The sequence below is a fragment of the Chiloscyllium plagiosum genome, chromosome 38, assembly GCF_004010195.1.
Source record: "Chiloscyllium plagiosum isolate BGI_BamShark_2017 chromosome 38, ASM401019v2, whole genome shotgun sequence".
Lineage (NCBI taxonomy): Eukaryota > Metazoa > Chordata > Chondrichthyes > Orectolobiformes > Hemiscylliidae > Chiloscyllium > Chiloscyllium plagiosum.
In genome coordinates this window covers 15,763,104-15,777,839 of record NC_057747.1, presented here as the reverse complement: position 1 = coordinate 15,777,839, position 14,736 = coordinate 15,763,104, and the positions used below count along the sequence as shown (strand labels likewise).

The following is a 14,736-nucleotide window of genomic DNA, read 5'->3' as shown; positions in this document are numbered from 1 at the left end:
TGGAGAGAAGGGTCTGTTTCCATGCTGTGCATCTCTATGACTGTCTAACTGTGGATGCTGTAAATTAGAAACCAAACAGAAATTTCTTGAAAAGCTCAGCATGTCTGGCAGCATCTGAGGACAAAAGTCAGAGTTAATACTTCAGGTCCAGTGACCCTTCCTCATTATCATGATAATTGTTTCAAAGACAGGAAAGTAAGTATTTGCACCTACCTTTAACGAAACAGTTCCCTTAATGTTTATTTATAACTTTGGTACATATAACTATTTTTCAATTTAGAATATTTACTTCCTCAAATCAATAACCATGTTTACAATGTTACAGCTGGAAACCTGAGCCTTTGAATATCTTTCTAGAAATTATTCTGAGCATTTAATTTTAGGATTAAATCTCAGCATGCCTGCAATTTAAATTGATAATGGATTTACCTTTACTTCCTAGTTTCTATTCGTCCTGAATCCGTCAGTTGGCAAAGTGGACACTGTTGGGCTCAGCTATATTTGGTATATTTTCAATATTTAATTCAGACGTTTATTCGTCATTTGCTTCTTTGATGTCTAACAATTAGGTTCAATGGAAACAATATGTTTCTGTGATACTCCATTTAACCAGATATGCATCTGTTCCTTAATGATACTTTCAGCATCCAAAATGTATGTTACAAGGTCTTGACCATAGTCCATCACCTGATTTAAATATGGAAGGATTGACATGTTCTCTTACTAATATCATCTTACTGTTTTAATTACTGTCTTTATACAATCCTTAAACCAAACATTATGTTGTGGAAGAGTTGTACTGTCAATGTTGAGATTTTTTCCTCCCTTTTCCATACAGTAACATCCAGAATATCAGGATCTGCCAAAGTCAAATAATTGCTTTTAAATAATGGACTCACTCCTGTTGTTTAAGGAACATGGTAGTCAATTTGAATGCTGCAAGCTCTTACAAACATCAGAGTGTCCTAACTTGATTTTGTTTAAGAATGTTGGTTGCCAAGATAATTATTCAAAAAGATATAAAAAAAAACCTCCGCTTCTCTCCATTGAAGTGCATTGAGGAATACTTTGTGTCCTTTTGAGGGGTATTTGTGACTTGGTTGAATACCTCGTGTGACAGGGCAACACTTGGTTTGTGTTGCACTGAGGTTTCAGTTTAGGTTATATGCTCAGGTTTCTGGGCTAAGACTAATACTAACAACCTTCTAATTCAGAGGCAAGAAAGCCACCTCTAAACCAGTGCTAACTAGAGTAAACATAAAAGGTGTAATGCTGCAAATACCATACAAATGGGATCTTTTCTCATGCCCTAATCATCATTCAACTCACCAAAGAATGCTGTTAATGCATGTTTCTCATTGCTATTTTTGGGGTTTTAATATAGGTACTTTGGCTATCATGTTTGCTTATAGGACAATGGTAGTATCTCCCTCAGGATGAGCGACTTTTTTTGAACGTCCAGAAATCACGAAAAGTGCTATATAAATGTGAACACTTCAATTTTCCATCAGTTTTGAGGAAGGGTCACTCGACCCAAAAGGTTAACTCTGATTTCTCTCCACAGATGCTGCCAGACCTCCAGTGCTTTTCCAGCAATTTCTGTTTTTGCTTCAGTTTTCTTTTTTGTAGGTGAGTGGAAATGCAGAATGCTTACTTGATAGGTAGATTGCCTGTTATTATCCATTCTAATGAATAGGTGCAACGATGCACCTAGTGATGTGGTACTAAAGTAAACTAGGCATCTTTATTTTTATATACATCATTTTCACAATCCCATTATTTTGAAACAAGTTTGTTGCAAGACCAGTATTGACCTAAATTGAAAGACTAAATATTTTTTAACATTTATTTATCCATGTAATCTTATTGGTTACTTCATTACAATTTTAGAGGAATTTGTTTACAGAAACAGTATTATTTTTATACGGGCGACTAACCAAATGGAGTATAATTGTACAGGGGTGTAATACCATTGAAATATATGTGAACTTTAGTTAACACTTTCACAAATTGCATCTAAAATTATTATTGCAGCTGAGCGGTACAGCATAAGTATTCCACTACGATCAAGTATGTGAGATCGCAAGAACGCATGCTATTAATGGACAGGCTGGCCATTGCGAAGCAGGTGTGAATGGACCTGACACGTGAGAGATGAACAACTAGAAAAATCCATTAACCTATAAACTAACATGGGTTCAATTTCACAAGCTCAAATAACATGGATCTAGAATCAATAAAGCAGTAGGTATCAGTGCCTCTGAGTTTCTTCCATTTATTGTTTTGTGGAAAAGTATTAATTTTCAAATATAAGGTCAGCTCATAAAAGATATGCAAAACAAGAAAGCTCTAAAAGATTATTTATATTCCCAGAATAAAGAAAAACTTCAACCTTGTTCCTTTCTGTGAAATGATGCAATTAAAAAAATGAACCTTGGTTATGAGTTGCCAGAAAATTACAGAAAATGTTTCAAGAGCCAGTTTCAAAGCAGGTCACATGAAATAAAAGATATACAAGCACACAGATGTCATTTCAAACAAAAAGCTTTGCTATTTGCCTTTGATTGTTAGATACCTGAATGTGCTCTCTCTCTGTCAATAAAAGAGGCAAACAGATTATCCAGGAGACATTCAAAACAAATTGCAAAGTACCACAATTTATTAACTGGATCTTCTGGCACATTTTGGTTTCCAAGACAATATTATTTATGACACGACTGCCACCTTATAGGATTGTGTGTGAAATATGAAAATGTTAACAGTTTAATTGTGGGGTTTGATTGAGATGGAACATATTTATTTGTAAATGCCTTCAAGTTGATAATTCAGCCCTGCTCACATTATGGTTGCTTGCTTCTAAACAAAACAACTTAGAACACAAACAAAAAAACCAAAAGAACTGCGGATGCTGGAAAACAGAAATAAAAACAGAAATTGCTGGAAAATCTCAGCAGATCCAGCAGCATTTGTGGAGTGAAATCAGAGTTAACATTTCAGGTTCGGTGACTCTTCTTCAGAACTGATGGCAGCTAGGAAAATTTTTTTTTTTAGAAAATTGGGTGTGGGGAGTGAGTGAGGAGTAAATAATGGTGGAGATAGAGCCCAAAGAGAGAGAAACACAATTGGATAGGTAAAAGAGTGGGTAATGGTCAACCTAAGAGAATGAACAGCTGCTAATGGGGACTATTCGTGGAAGATAGTGGGAAGCTCAGGGTCACTTTTACAGGCAGAACGCAGATGTTCTGCGAAACGGTCACCTCATCTACTCTTCATTTCCCCAGAGTAGCGAAGACCACATTGTGAGCCGTGAATGAAATAGACTAGATTGAGTGAAGTGCCAGTTAAAGTGCTGCTTCATCTGGAAGGTGAATTTGGGCCCTTGGATACTGAGGAGGGAGGAACTAAATAGGTAACTACAGAAGGTGTAACACAGACAGACAGGGAGATTGCTTCATAGAACACCTACATTCTGTCCGCAAAAAAGACCCTGAGCTTCCCGTTGCTACCACTTCAACACACTACTGTGTTCCCTGGCCAACATCTCTGTCTCAGGCTTGCTGCAGTGCTCCAGTGAAGCTCAGTGCAAGCTGGAAAAACAGCATCTCAATTTCTGTTTGGGAACTCTCCAGCTTCTGGACTCCATATCAGTTCAACAATGTTAAGGCTTGAGGCACCTTCTTCCATGTCCTTACCCCAACCCCCACACACCAGGCCTTCTTATTGCATGGTCTGCTATTACACACAGCCCTTTGTTAGCAACTTTCCTGAAGAAGGGCTTCTGCCCGAAACATCGATTCTCCTGTTCCCTGGATGCTGCCTGACCTGCTGCGCTTTTCCAGCAACACAGTTTCAGCTCTAGCAACTAATAGTCCCCATTAACAGCTGCTCGTTCTCCTGGGTTGACCATTATCCTCTCCGTTATCTATTCAACTGCACTTCTCTCTCTTTGGGCTCTGCCTAATGTTTACTCTGTTACCCCTCCCCCAACCTATTTTATGCATAAAAACCAACTGTTGCAATTTCCCATCCATTCTCAAGGGACACTGAACCCAAAAGGTTAACTCTGATTTCTCTCCACAGATGCTGCCAGACCCACTGAGATTTTCCAGCAATTTCTATTCTTGTAACTTACATCACACTTCTGAGGTGGAGACATTTCAGAATGATACCATTAAAGATACAAGAATTTCCAATTATGCCGATAACTTGAATAAGAATACACTCAAATGCCTCATTCCTGTCACATAACCCCCTCTAAAGGAAATGGGCCAAATGGCCTCCTTCTGTAACGTAGCAATTATGAAATTCTGTGAAATTGTTCCATAATATAGAACAGCTGCTAGCTTCTTGAATTTGCCTAATGGGTAGATTTAGAGCATTGGCAACAGAAATGCAAAAATTCATATGCATTTCTGATTTTTGAATTGTGCTTGGATGTTTCTAGGTGTCTTGGGGAAGGGCTGGCTTATGGTCGTGGCAATTGTGGTCAACCATATCATGACATTGCCTCAAACTTAGCTAAAGGAAATTAGGAATGTGTCCCATTACTGCCATCTCTAAATTTAATCTGTCAATTACCAGCTAAATCAATTTTAACTGTTCCCAGGCATGTTAAACATTGAGCCAGATTTTGCTGTCAAAATAAAGCCAAGACTAATGGTGCTTACTGTTATTTATGTGCAAATGGCCCAGAAAGCTCTGGGCAGAGATGTGTACTTTAATGTCAATATCCTAAAATGACTGTCAGAGTTGCAACTCTTTGCCCTTAGCTTAATAAACTTGGCAACATACTCTCTGACTCACCACTGAATGGCCCAAAGTTGCTAAATTTGCACATATACTGAATAAACTCATCACTGAAACTTTCAACTAGAATTTACATCATGAGTACTGTTTTGAAGGTCACAAACCTCTCTGGTATTGAAATTACTAGTCTAAATATTTCTTCAGGTTAGGAATTCTTGAAGGAGATGCTAAAATGTTTAATATCTTTTTTATATGAAATCATATTTTATTTGGTGCCTTTTTTGTATTCCTTTACTGAATTATTTCAGCACACAGGGAGGACATTCATCCTATCTTGACTTCATCGGCTCTCTAGATGACAAATTTACCTAGCATCACTCCCTCACCTTCTCCCTGTATCCCTGCACATTATTCCTTTTCAGATCCCTCTTTAAATGTATCTGCCACTATAAGGCAGTGCATTTCAGATCTTAAACATTCACTGTGTGAAAATGTTTCTCTTCATTATTTCTTTTTGCTAATCACCTTAAATCTGTGCCCTTGTTTTGATCCTTTCACCAAAGCGAGGACATTTTCCCCTAAAAACTCTACCCAGATCCAAATATTGGTAAACTGTCACATGAAATCAAAGCTTCTCATTTTGCACTCATCAAGACTGGAATGCAGGACCAACCAACCCGAGAAAGGTTTAGGGTGAGAGGGGCAAGACATAAGAGAGACCTGAAGAGCAATTTTTCACTCAGAGGGTGGTACGTGTATGGAATAAGCTGCCAGAGGAAGCAGTGGAGGCTAGTACAATTGCAGCATTTAAAAGGCATCTGGATGGGTATATGAATAGGAAGGGTTTGGAGGGATATGGGCCAGGTGCTATCAGATGGGATTGGATTGGGTTGGGATATCTGGTTGGAATGGACAAGTTGGACCCAAGGGTCTGTTTCCGTGCTGTACGTCTCTATGACTCTAAAGGGAATGACAGTTGCCAATTGGTTGGACTAAGGTTGGCATGGAGAAGCAATTGGAATGGTGAAATATCTTAGTGAACTGATTAAATTGAAACTAGGCAGATTGACTCTGATTGATCAGGCATTGCCATGGGAATGGAGAAAGATGCCTCCATAACCCTTTACTCAGTGGAAAAAGTTACAGTGTGTGGACGCATTCCTGTTGTTTACAAAGAACAGGGCCCAATGCGTGAATAAGTGAAATTTCTAGCCTGTGCACATGAATCACACTGCTAAACTTAACTGATAATCTTAAATTGGTTTCTTAGAACAGTCAGGACTATTTAGTAAACAACAGAAACCATAGGCTGACTAATCAACACTTTCTTCACACACTGTTTAAAATGCTGTTTCCTTCCTAAAGTGCTTACACTTTGAATATCAGTCCTAATGAGAGCAAAGATTCAAATTCAAGCCTCTTTTTGGAAATGTTAAAGTTCTGTATTGCCAATAAGTTATTAATATATATTATTAGGAAAAGCACGGGTCTTAACGCAGATCCCTGGGGACCTCCACTGCAAATGTTCTTCCAGTCAAAAAACATCCATTAACTAATACTTCATGTTTCCTAACACTCATTCAATTTTGTAAGCATGATGTAACTGTTCTTTTTATTCTATAAGGAACAATTTTGCTCACAAATTTGTTGTGCAGCACTTCAACAAATACCCATCGATAGTTTATCTACATTACATCAACAGCATTGTCCTCACCAATCCTCACAATTACCTCTTCAAAAATCTCAGCAATTTAGTTAAATACAAATTGCCCTAAACAAATCCATGCTGGCTTTCCTTAATTAACCTCGAGGTGCCCAAATAATCATTAATTCTGTCCCATATTTTTGTCTGCAGGTGCTTCTCCACCATGAGAGTTAAACAAACTGGCCTATAGTTTCCAGCTTACCTTTACACACTTTGGAACAAATATGTACATACTTCAAAGTAGTTCAGATCCATTTCAAATGCCGTTCCCTAGTTAACTAGATTTAAATGCATATACTAATGAATTGTTCCTTGTGCTTTTCAATAACCAGTCTAAATCTTTTGATATAATGATCACTATTCCCTAAATACTCTCTTCCTGACACTTGGTCTCTTGGCCCACTTTATTCCCAATGGTGTGTCTCCTTTCTCACTGGACTGCGAATATACTGCAGTTCAAAACATTGCTCAACAATCCCTAGGAATTCACATCTCACCCTGCCCTTTAAACCATTACAATCTCAGTCTACATTCCAATAGCTAAAGATGTGCATTATAACTATTTCATAAATATAACACCACTCTGTCATCTCTTTGAAACCTGTTCATTTACAATTTCCCTACTAGCAGGTGCAATACATACTAACCAAGCAATGTAATTTTTTGCCTATTAAGATTAGACAAATAAATTCCGCCCTTGACTCCTGTCTTTGGAAATTGTGCTGTGCTTTGGAAGTGTGGATCTAATGTCATCATCTAGAAATAGGATTTCCAAATCAATCCTATTGCGCCCCTTCTCAACTCCAATGGTATTGAAACTTCTGGTCCCTCTTTCTTGTACTGAGTCATTCTCAACTTGTACTATCAGAAACTTACTGAGCAGAATTTTGAGATAAGTTGTGCAGGACAAATCTGACTGACAGCAAACATTTAAATGCCCTGCTTCCGGTGTGTTGTGAGGAAACTGGCACATCAGCAAGAAGTACTGTTACAGATTGGGATGCTAACCTCACTGACTACATGACAAATAAAATGAATCCCACTTGCCAGGTGGAAATAACTGAGTTCCGTAGTTATTAATTGTAGGGTAAGTGTAACACTCAGACCAGGAAGAAGCTAACTGAACCCAGAATAATAAGAATATTATGAGCTGTGTTGGTTTGTGGATACAAGTGTACAACTATCATTGTGCTAGAAGTGCTGTCTAAAATTAATTATATTTGCAAAAAATGCTTACACCATCTAAACTTCATTTAGATTATTTCCCTATAGATTAATCCTATTAATTTAGTTCAATTGTCAAAACAAAAGCATTGTTAAAACAAAAAGGTTTGAACTAACTAAATAAGACCCTTAATGAGAAATTTCTCCCACAGACTTCATCTGCACTTCTTGTTGACACAGAAAGACTGCCAACATCATCAAAAGTCCCTCCTGCCCTGGTAATACTCCCTTCCAACCGCTTCCATCTAGCAGAAGATACAGAAGTTTAAACACACGCACTAGCAGGCTGAAGAACAGCTTCTTCCTTGCTGTTATTAGACAGCTGAATGGACCTCTCTAATTTCAAATCTGATGTTGGTCTTGTTTTTGTGCACCTCCGTGCAGTTGTAATCTTGTATTCCTCGCTCTGTTGAATCACCCGATGATCTGTATGTCCTTGTATATTGTATTCTGCCTGTACTGCTCACAAAACAAAACTTTTCACTGTACGTAGGTACATTTGACAACAAGAAAATCAATCAATAAATAAAGCTTATTCCATTATTCGTATCCAACTTCAGGACCTGAATCTTACCAGTTCTCACCTTTTTTGCAATGTGAAATCCCCATCTCTCAACCGAATCAAGAATTGATACATAAAAAGCTTTGGAATGCTTCAATTCATGCCGTAATGTGAGCTTTATTAGGTCACTATAGATAAACCAACAGCTATTTTGAAGATTTTACAATATTGCACTAGAATCTCAGAACTTTGATTGTGAATTGCAAAAGCAGATTTCAAGCCACTTACATAGTGATAAGAATCCCAAAATTACACTGTAGCACTTACATGCGTGAGCAAAACTCTTGTTTTATACATTGGTCTATTTAGGCGCTTGGTTACCATTATCTGCAGTCTGCCATTGTCCGCCATGACAGTGTTCTGAAGATAGCTGTGATCGTTTTGTCAGGTAGTATGACAAGTCGGTACAACAAATGACTAGTGCAGTGGAAAGGTCGGTGACATAAAGGCAAGTCTGCTCTCATCCAGTATCAGTCATTAGATTAAACAGATTTTTGAACCTCCAGCATTTTTATGGGTAATCAATTTCCAATAAATTTGCAACTGGCTTCATTGATGCTTCAATTAATGCATCAATTGTTTTTCCCAAATTGACATCTTCACGATAGATAACTTCCTATCTAAACTGCATTACACGTACTTCATAGATAGTAGCTTTGATAGATTTGTATGTGAACCCATCAAGGAGGCACAATAGAAAGGTTATTAATCCTTTTGTGTATCATTCTATTTACAATTGACACTTGCAAAATGCCATCATTCAATTATATTGTAAAAACTAAGGAATCTAGAATTAGCAAATCATTTTGGTGATCTGAACAGTAAATGATTTTACTTTATAACTGATGAGAAAATGCTGTAGAAACATAAATTAGAAGTCATTAGGGTACATATTAATGGATGATATTAATATGATTTGGAACCATTCAAAAAGGATATTATGTACTTCTGTTTAAAAATAGTAAAATAATTGGAAATAAGTGCTGAGCTACTTCTCTGTAACATGCCACAAAATATAACTGGGAAAAGGCAGTTATGAATCACCTGGTAATGTTATTTATGTTTTGTTATAGTGCAAAGTGAACAAGAGCTATAGATGACCACTGTGTTCTCTCTAACTTACTCATTTTTCAGAACTCTGCTTCTTTTCCAAATGCCCTGTGGGTTACACCACCAGGGACTGATCTCCAGGTACCGCACTCCTAAACAAAGTGCGTTCTGTTGAAACAAATCTAACACCAAATATTTAAAGAGATAAAAAGCATAGACATTGGATGGACACAGTTATGGACCCAGAAGGAGCACTACGTTCCCACTTACCTACTCATGAAGGTTGCATGATCTTATTCTCATGAAATAGGTGAACAGCAGCACCAATTTCACTGCTGATTTGTAGCTTTCCTGAGGGTGATTTGAGGAGCAGGTGACCAACATGGTATCAAAGGCAGCCTGCATCTCAAAACTGGGGTGTAGAGCTCAAAGGTAATCTATGAGTTGACAAGCCAATGAGAAGCTTTTAGCATCTCTCCCAGCTCAGATTCAGCACTGAAGTTTCTGGTGGAGGATGCTTGCAGGAGAACAGACAGCTTCTTCTCAGAAAGGCGCAGGAAGAGATTATGCCAAGCTTCTTGAAAGCCAGGAAGCACAGAATGGGGAACACTTCAATACCAAGCACAAGATCTCTAGACACGCCCTCTCTCAAGATGAGAGCATGCCTAGTTCTTTACCACTCTGATCCAGTGCTTTCATTGGTTCTACCCAACCAGCTAATGCGGCTATCCTGGTCAACCGAGTGACACCGCAGCCTTCAGCCAAGTTCTCAAGGCTCAAAGCAGCTTGATGTCAATTACTGTGAGGTCATTCACAGGGAAATCATTATATAAAAGCCTAGAATAGGAAAATGAGCAAGAGAGACATTGATGAAGTAGTCTGTTGTCTACATTGATGGTGAACATCTTATTCTCCTGCCTGTAAGTGGAAGATTGGGACACAGCAGGATTGCAAGGCATTCTGATTGTGGACGGGAGAGTTGGTCAAATGTGGGACTGTTGGTTTGTGGGAGAAGAGTAAGGTATGCATAAAAGAACGTGAACAGCATGCAATGCTCTGGAACCAGTCTGAAGGTTCCTTAATGTTCCGCCCATGTCTGACACCTGGGAACAAACCTTGGCTTGGTGTTTCCCAGCATGTCTTTCACCTTGCTTCTGTATCTCACCATTGTATAGTAGCTGCCAGTCTTAGGCTCTCTAACTGTCAATGTCATCCAGCAAGCAGCAACTCATAATCAAACTACAAGACTAGCTTAATGTTTCTGGCCTCACTGGACTGAATCAGCATGCTTATACTTAATTATTGCTCAGATGTGAGTATGGCTTTCTTATTATTGGCACCAAGTAACTAAACTTAAGTTCCTACCAGGAGGTATAAGCCAGGTATTAAACAAAGACACACCTGGTCTCCACCTTGGCTTTTGCTGGGATGGATGAAAGAGGGGCATAATGGGCACTCTGAAGATCAGTGCAGTAAGAAAAATATGATGACTGCCAGAAAACTGGGTACAGACATACTTTTTCAGCTTGTGGCTACAAACTAGTTGAACGTTTAAGCAGTGAAATTATCCAGCCACAGGAAGAACTGCTTGTACCTTGGAGTTTGGATCCTATTTCTACTCACAGGTAGATAGGTTAGTGAAGGCAGCTTTTGGTATGCTTGCCTTTATTGGTCCAAGCATTGAGTATAGGAGTTGGGAGGTCATGTTGCGGCTATTGGAAGAATGTTGTGAAATTTGAAAGGGTTCAGAAAATATTTACAAGGATGTTGCCAGGGTTGGAGGATTTGAACTATAGGGAGAGACTGAATAGGCTGGGGTTGTTTTCCCTGGAATATTGAAGGCTGAGGGGTGACCTCATAGAGGTTTATAAAATCATGAGGTGCATGGATAGGATAATTAGACAAAGTCTTTTTCCTGGGGTGGGGGAGTCCAGAACTAGAGGGCATAGGTTTAAGGTGAGAGGGCAAAATTTTAAAAGGAACCTAAAGGGGCAACTTTTTCACACAGAGGGTTCCGTGTGTATGGAATGAGCTGCCAGAGGAAGTGGTGGAGGCTGGTACAATTATAGCATTTAAAAGGCATCTGGATAAATATATGAATAGGAAGGGTTTAGAGAGATATGGGTCAAATGCTTGCAAATGGGACTAGGTTAATTTAGGATATCTGGATGGCACGGATGAGTAGGATGAAGGGTCTGTTTCCGTGCTGTACATCTCTCTGACTCTATAACCGTAACCGAATATACAGGATGGCCAATACCTGCTTGCTGAACAGCAGCCCTAATACACTACCCTCCTCTGTTGTGTTAACTTAGGGCATGATGTTCTGGAAAACCCATGTGCTGCTCCTTTCTTGTCCCGTGCCTTCTTTATTGTCTACATTGAGATTCCATGGGCTCAACTGAGGCATATTCAGGAGGTGGGTAGGACATTTAATCAGGGTGAGAGGGTTCTGGGTGTAAACTCTGCTTCACCCAAGTCTGCAGTGGGAAACCCATCCACAAGTGTTCCCTCCTCATCCATTGAAGTCTGTAAGTGAACAATTAGAATGGTGGGCAGGCAGTCACCTCACCAGAAACATCACCAATAAGAATCCAGAAAAGGGGACCCACTGAGAGCCGCCCTGTCTCTTAATGCTGATGGTAGCCTGTAAAGGACAACTGCTAGCCCAGGATTAGCTGGAATCTCTCCAGGAAGAGGATTTCCAGACTAGGGTCCTTGAACCCCAGGAAGACCTACCACTAAGGGCCCGAAAGACATGCCATTCCAATGGCTTTCTTTCCAAAGGAACTATCTGGAGCACCATAATGGCAATTCCAAAGCAATCCCAGCAGCATCGCCATCTTTTCCCAAAATGTCTGGGTTAACAAGGCAAACAATGGAACAGCAGCGAAAATGAACTGTTTAACTCCTCAAGTGGATCTGTTAAAATTCAGTCAAATGATAAGGCTTTCTTTGGATGGGGAAATGTTTTTGAGACAACAGAGAGGCTGCCTAGAAACCAAATATACAAACTTTCTTTTAAAACACAGGATTACATAATTCCAGAAAGTCAATATGGTGAGCTATGATTGGAAAGAGTAATGGGAAGGCATTTTGTGACCTGGTTTTTAATTAGATACATGCTATTTGAATGCTGCTTTTATAAAATCAAACCTAACAAAGGAAAACAATATTTGAATTAAGTCAACTTCTACATTGCCAAGATACTTATTAGAGCTCAAGACTTCCTCAGTTATTACTATGTACCCAGGACTAGACTTTGATGTGCAGTGTTAGTATCTGAAATTAGTAGACCTATAGTTATTGTTTGATGAGTCAACACCACACAATGCAACAGTTTTAATTCCCGTTCTTAATTATAAAATTAATTATAGAAGATGAGATTGTAAAGCTGAGACCATGTTGTTTAATTGGAATGAAACCAAAGTGTTCCGAGAAACAAAATAAGTCAGACAGCAGTTGTGGAGAGAAAAACAGATATATTGTTTCAAGTCCAATATGGCTTCTTCAGAACTTCATGTTAGCATTGTTTCTCTCTCCACAGATCCTGCCAGTCCAGCTGAGTTTTTCTAATACTTTGTTCTTACTTCACATTTCCAGCATCTGTAGTATTGTGCTTTGATTTGATCATTTAGTTGGGTCATTGCTAACACAACTTTGAACAGCCTCAGTACTTGGCAATATTTGTGGACTCAAACAGAACTGTAAAAATCTTCAGAACATCCATAATCCTCATTGCTATTGCAGAGAAAAGTATGCTACATAATCTTAATTACAATTGATAAATAATTTCAATTTAAAAGAAAGTCACACATCTTTAAGGCACAGAAAATATAACTATTAGTCAAGTACTCCAGTGTTAATGATTGCATTATAGTCTTCACAATAAAACTGCATGCATGGAAACTAATCATGACAAATTAGCTATAGACAATATAGGGTCATTGCCAATTAAAACTAATAACAGAATTGATGTATAGATTACTCCAAGCCAGACACAGCAATATATCTACAAATGTAGCAATGCCAGAAATGCATAGCTGGAAAAGAGTGGCAATAACTGAGAAAATTACCTATAATTTAGTGGCAAAGAAACCATTTTATCTTTATTTTAAATAAGTAGTGATCTATTGTATCAAGTTAACTGCTTTTGTTTAGATCTCATTTTTCAAAAAGCATTTAATGATTACTTCATTTTCATTGCAGCCCTTCTTACCTTTGTGATTAGTGCCATCTCGACTTCCTTGAGGTAATGGGGTATATTGCTGAAAGCCTGATGAACTGGAGCCAAAGTCAGTGGAGGTCTGTATGGAAAATAATAATACAAATATAAAACTTGAAAGCAAAAATGCAAAACAAAAACCCTTTCTTTTTTCTATAGACTAAGCACAGCTCTGTCATAATAAATCTCTCCAAATAGGAACCTTCCAACATCATAACTGCACTCAGATATACATTGCAGGGACAGGTTTCAGCAATGCAGATTTCTTCTGCATTCTTCATAATATTTTATAAAAAAAGTATATCACATAAATCTTCGATATAGACATTTTGACAGGGAGGTTATCACAGAAAGAAACCAACTTGTTGCTGTAGAGAATCAGGGTATTGTTGAATGTCAAAGAAACAAGGAGCCATATGATCTTCTCTGCATTCACTGTTAATTTTGGAATTAAAAAGTGTTCAGATTTCAGTATCTAACATTTATTCTAAAACAACTAATTAACATGTTCACCTCTGCTTGCAGACAAAAACATTGAGGTGGCTTAGAGACTCAAAGAACAAGTGAAGAGCGCACTTAGTAGGATCCATACCTTCATCACGCTGTCTCAGCTCAACATTATTCGACAATATATTTTTGCAGTAGATTGCAAAATTATTTGAGAAGGTAGATTCATTTGAGAAGGTAGATTCAAAAATGAAAGAAACATGATTTGTAGTTTTAAGATCTAAGACTTTTTGAGCAATGAACTAAATACAGCTTTTCCAAGGAAGGACATAATTTAAGTGACTTGATCTCACCCAGGGAAAGCCAATTCAAAACAAATTGGACTGAGATCTCATGACTATAAAGATAACAAGAGACTACTGAACCCGAGGCTAACAGCAAGCTCCCCCTATGGATTATGCCCACACTGCAGAAACATTTTTTCCCTTTGAAAAATACACAAGGACATTGGATGAAACACCACTGGTGTATGCTAATGGGATTGAATGTTCTCAGCTGGGTTCGATCGTTAGCATGTTATGAAGGTCAAAGAACTACCCCTTAGTTATCCCTGTGTTGCAGGTGATAGAAGACCCTCCCTCATTTAAGAGTGCTGTAAGCCAGACAAAAGCAAATAGGACGACAGAACTCTTGTGCAACCTTAATGCTGAAATTCAATCAAATCACAGGGTCTCAGAACGCAAAATTAAGTCTAGAAACCAATTATTCAATTACCAG

General features: G+C 38.4%; 1 protein-coding gene across 4 annotated transcripts in view; it reads right to left on the bottom strand.

The window, feature by feature from the left end:
- lrmda (leucine rich melanocyte differentiation associated) overlaps positions 1-14,736 on the bottom strand; it is an 885,542-nt gene that overhangs the window by 74,135 nt on the left and 796,671 nt on the right. For all 4 annotated transcript variants that reach the window (XM_043678941.1, XM_043678940.1, XM_043678939.1 and 1 more), the window contains one exon: positions 13,507-13,594. In XM_043678941.1, coding sequence (XP_043534876.1) covers positions 13,507-13,594 — 88 coding nt within the window. The remainder of the gene's footprint in view (positions 1-13,506; positions 13,595-14,736) is intronic.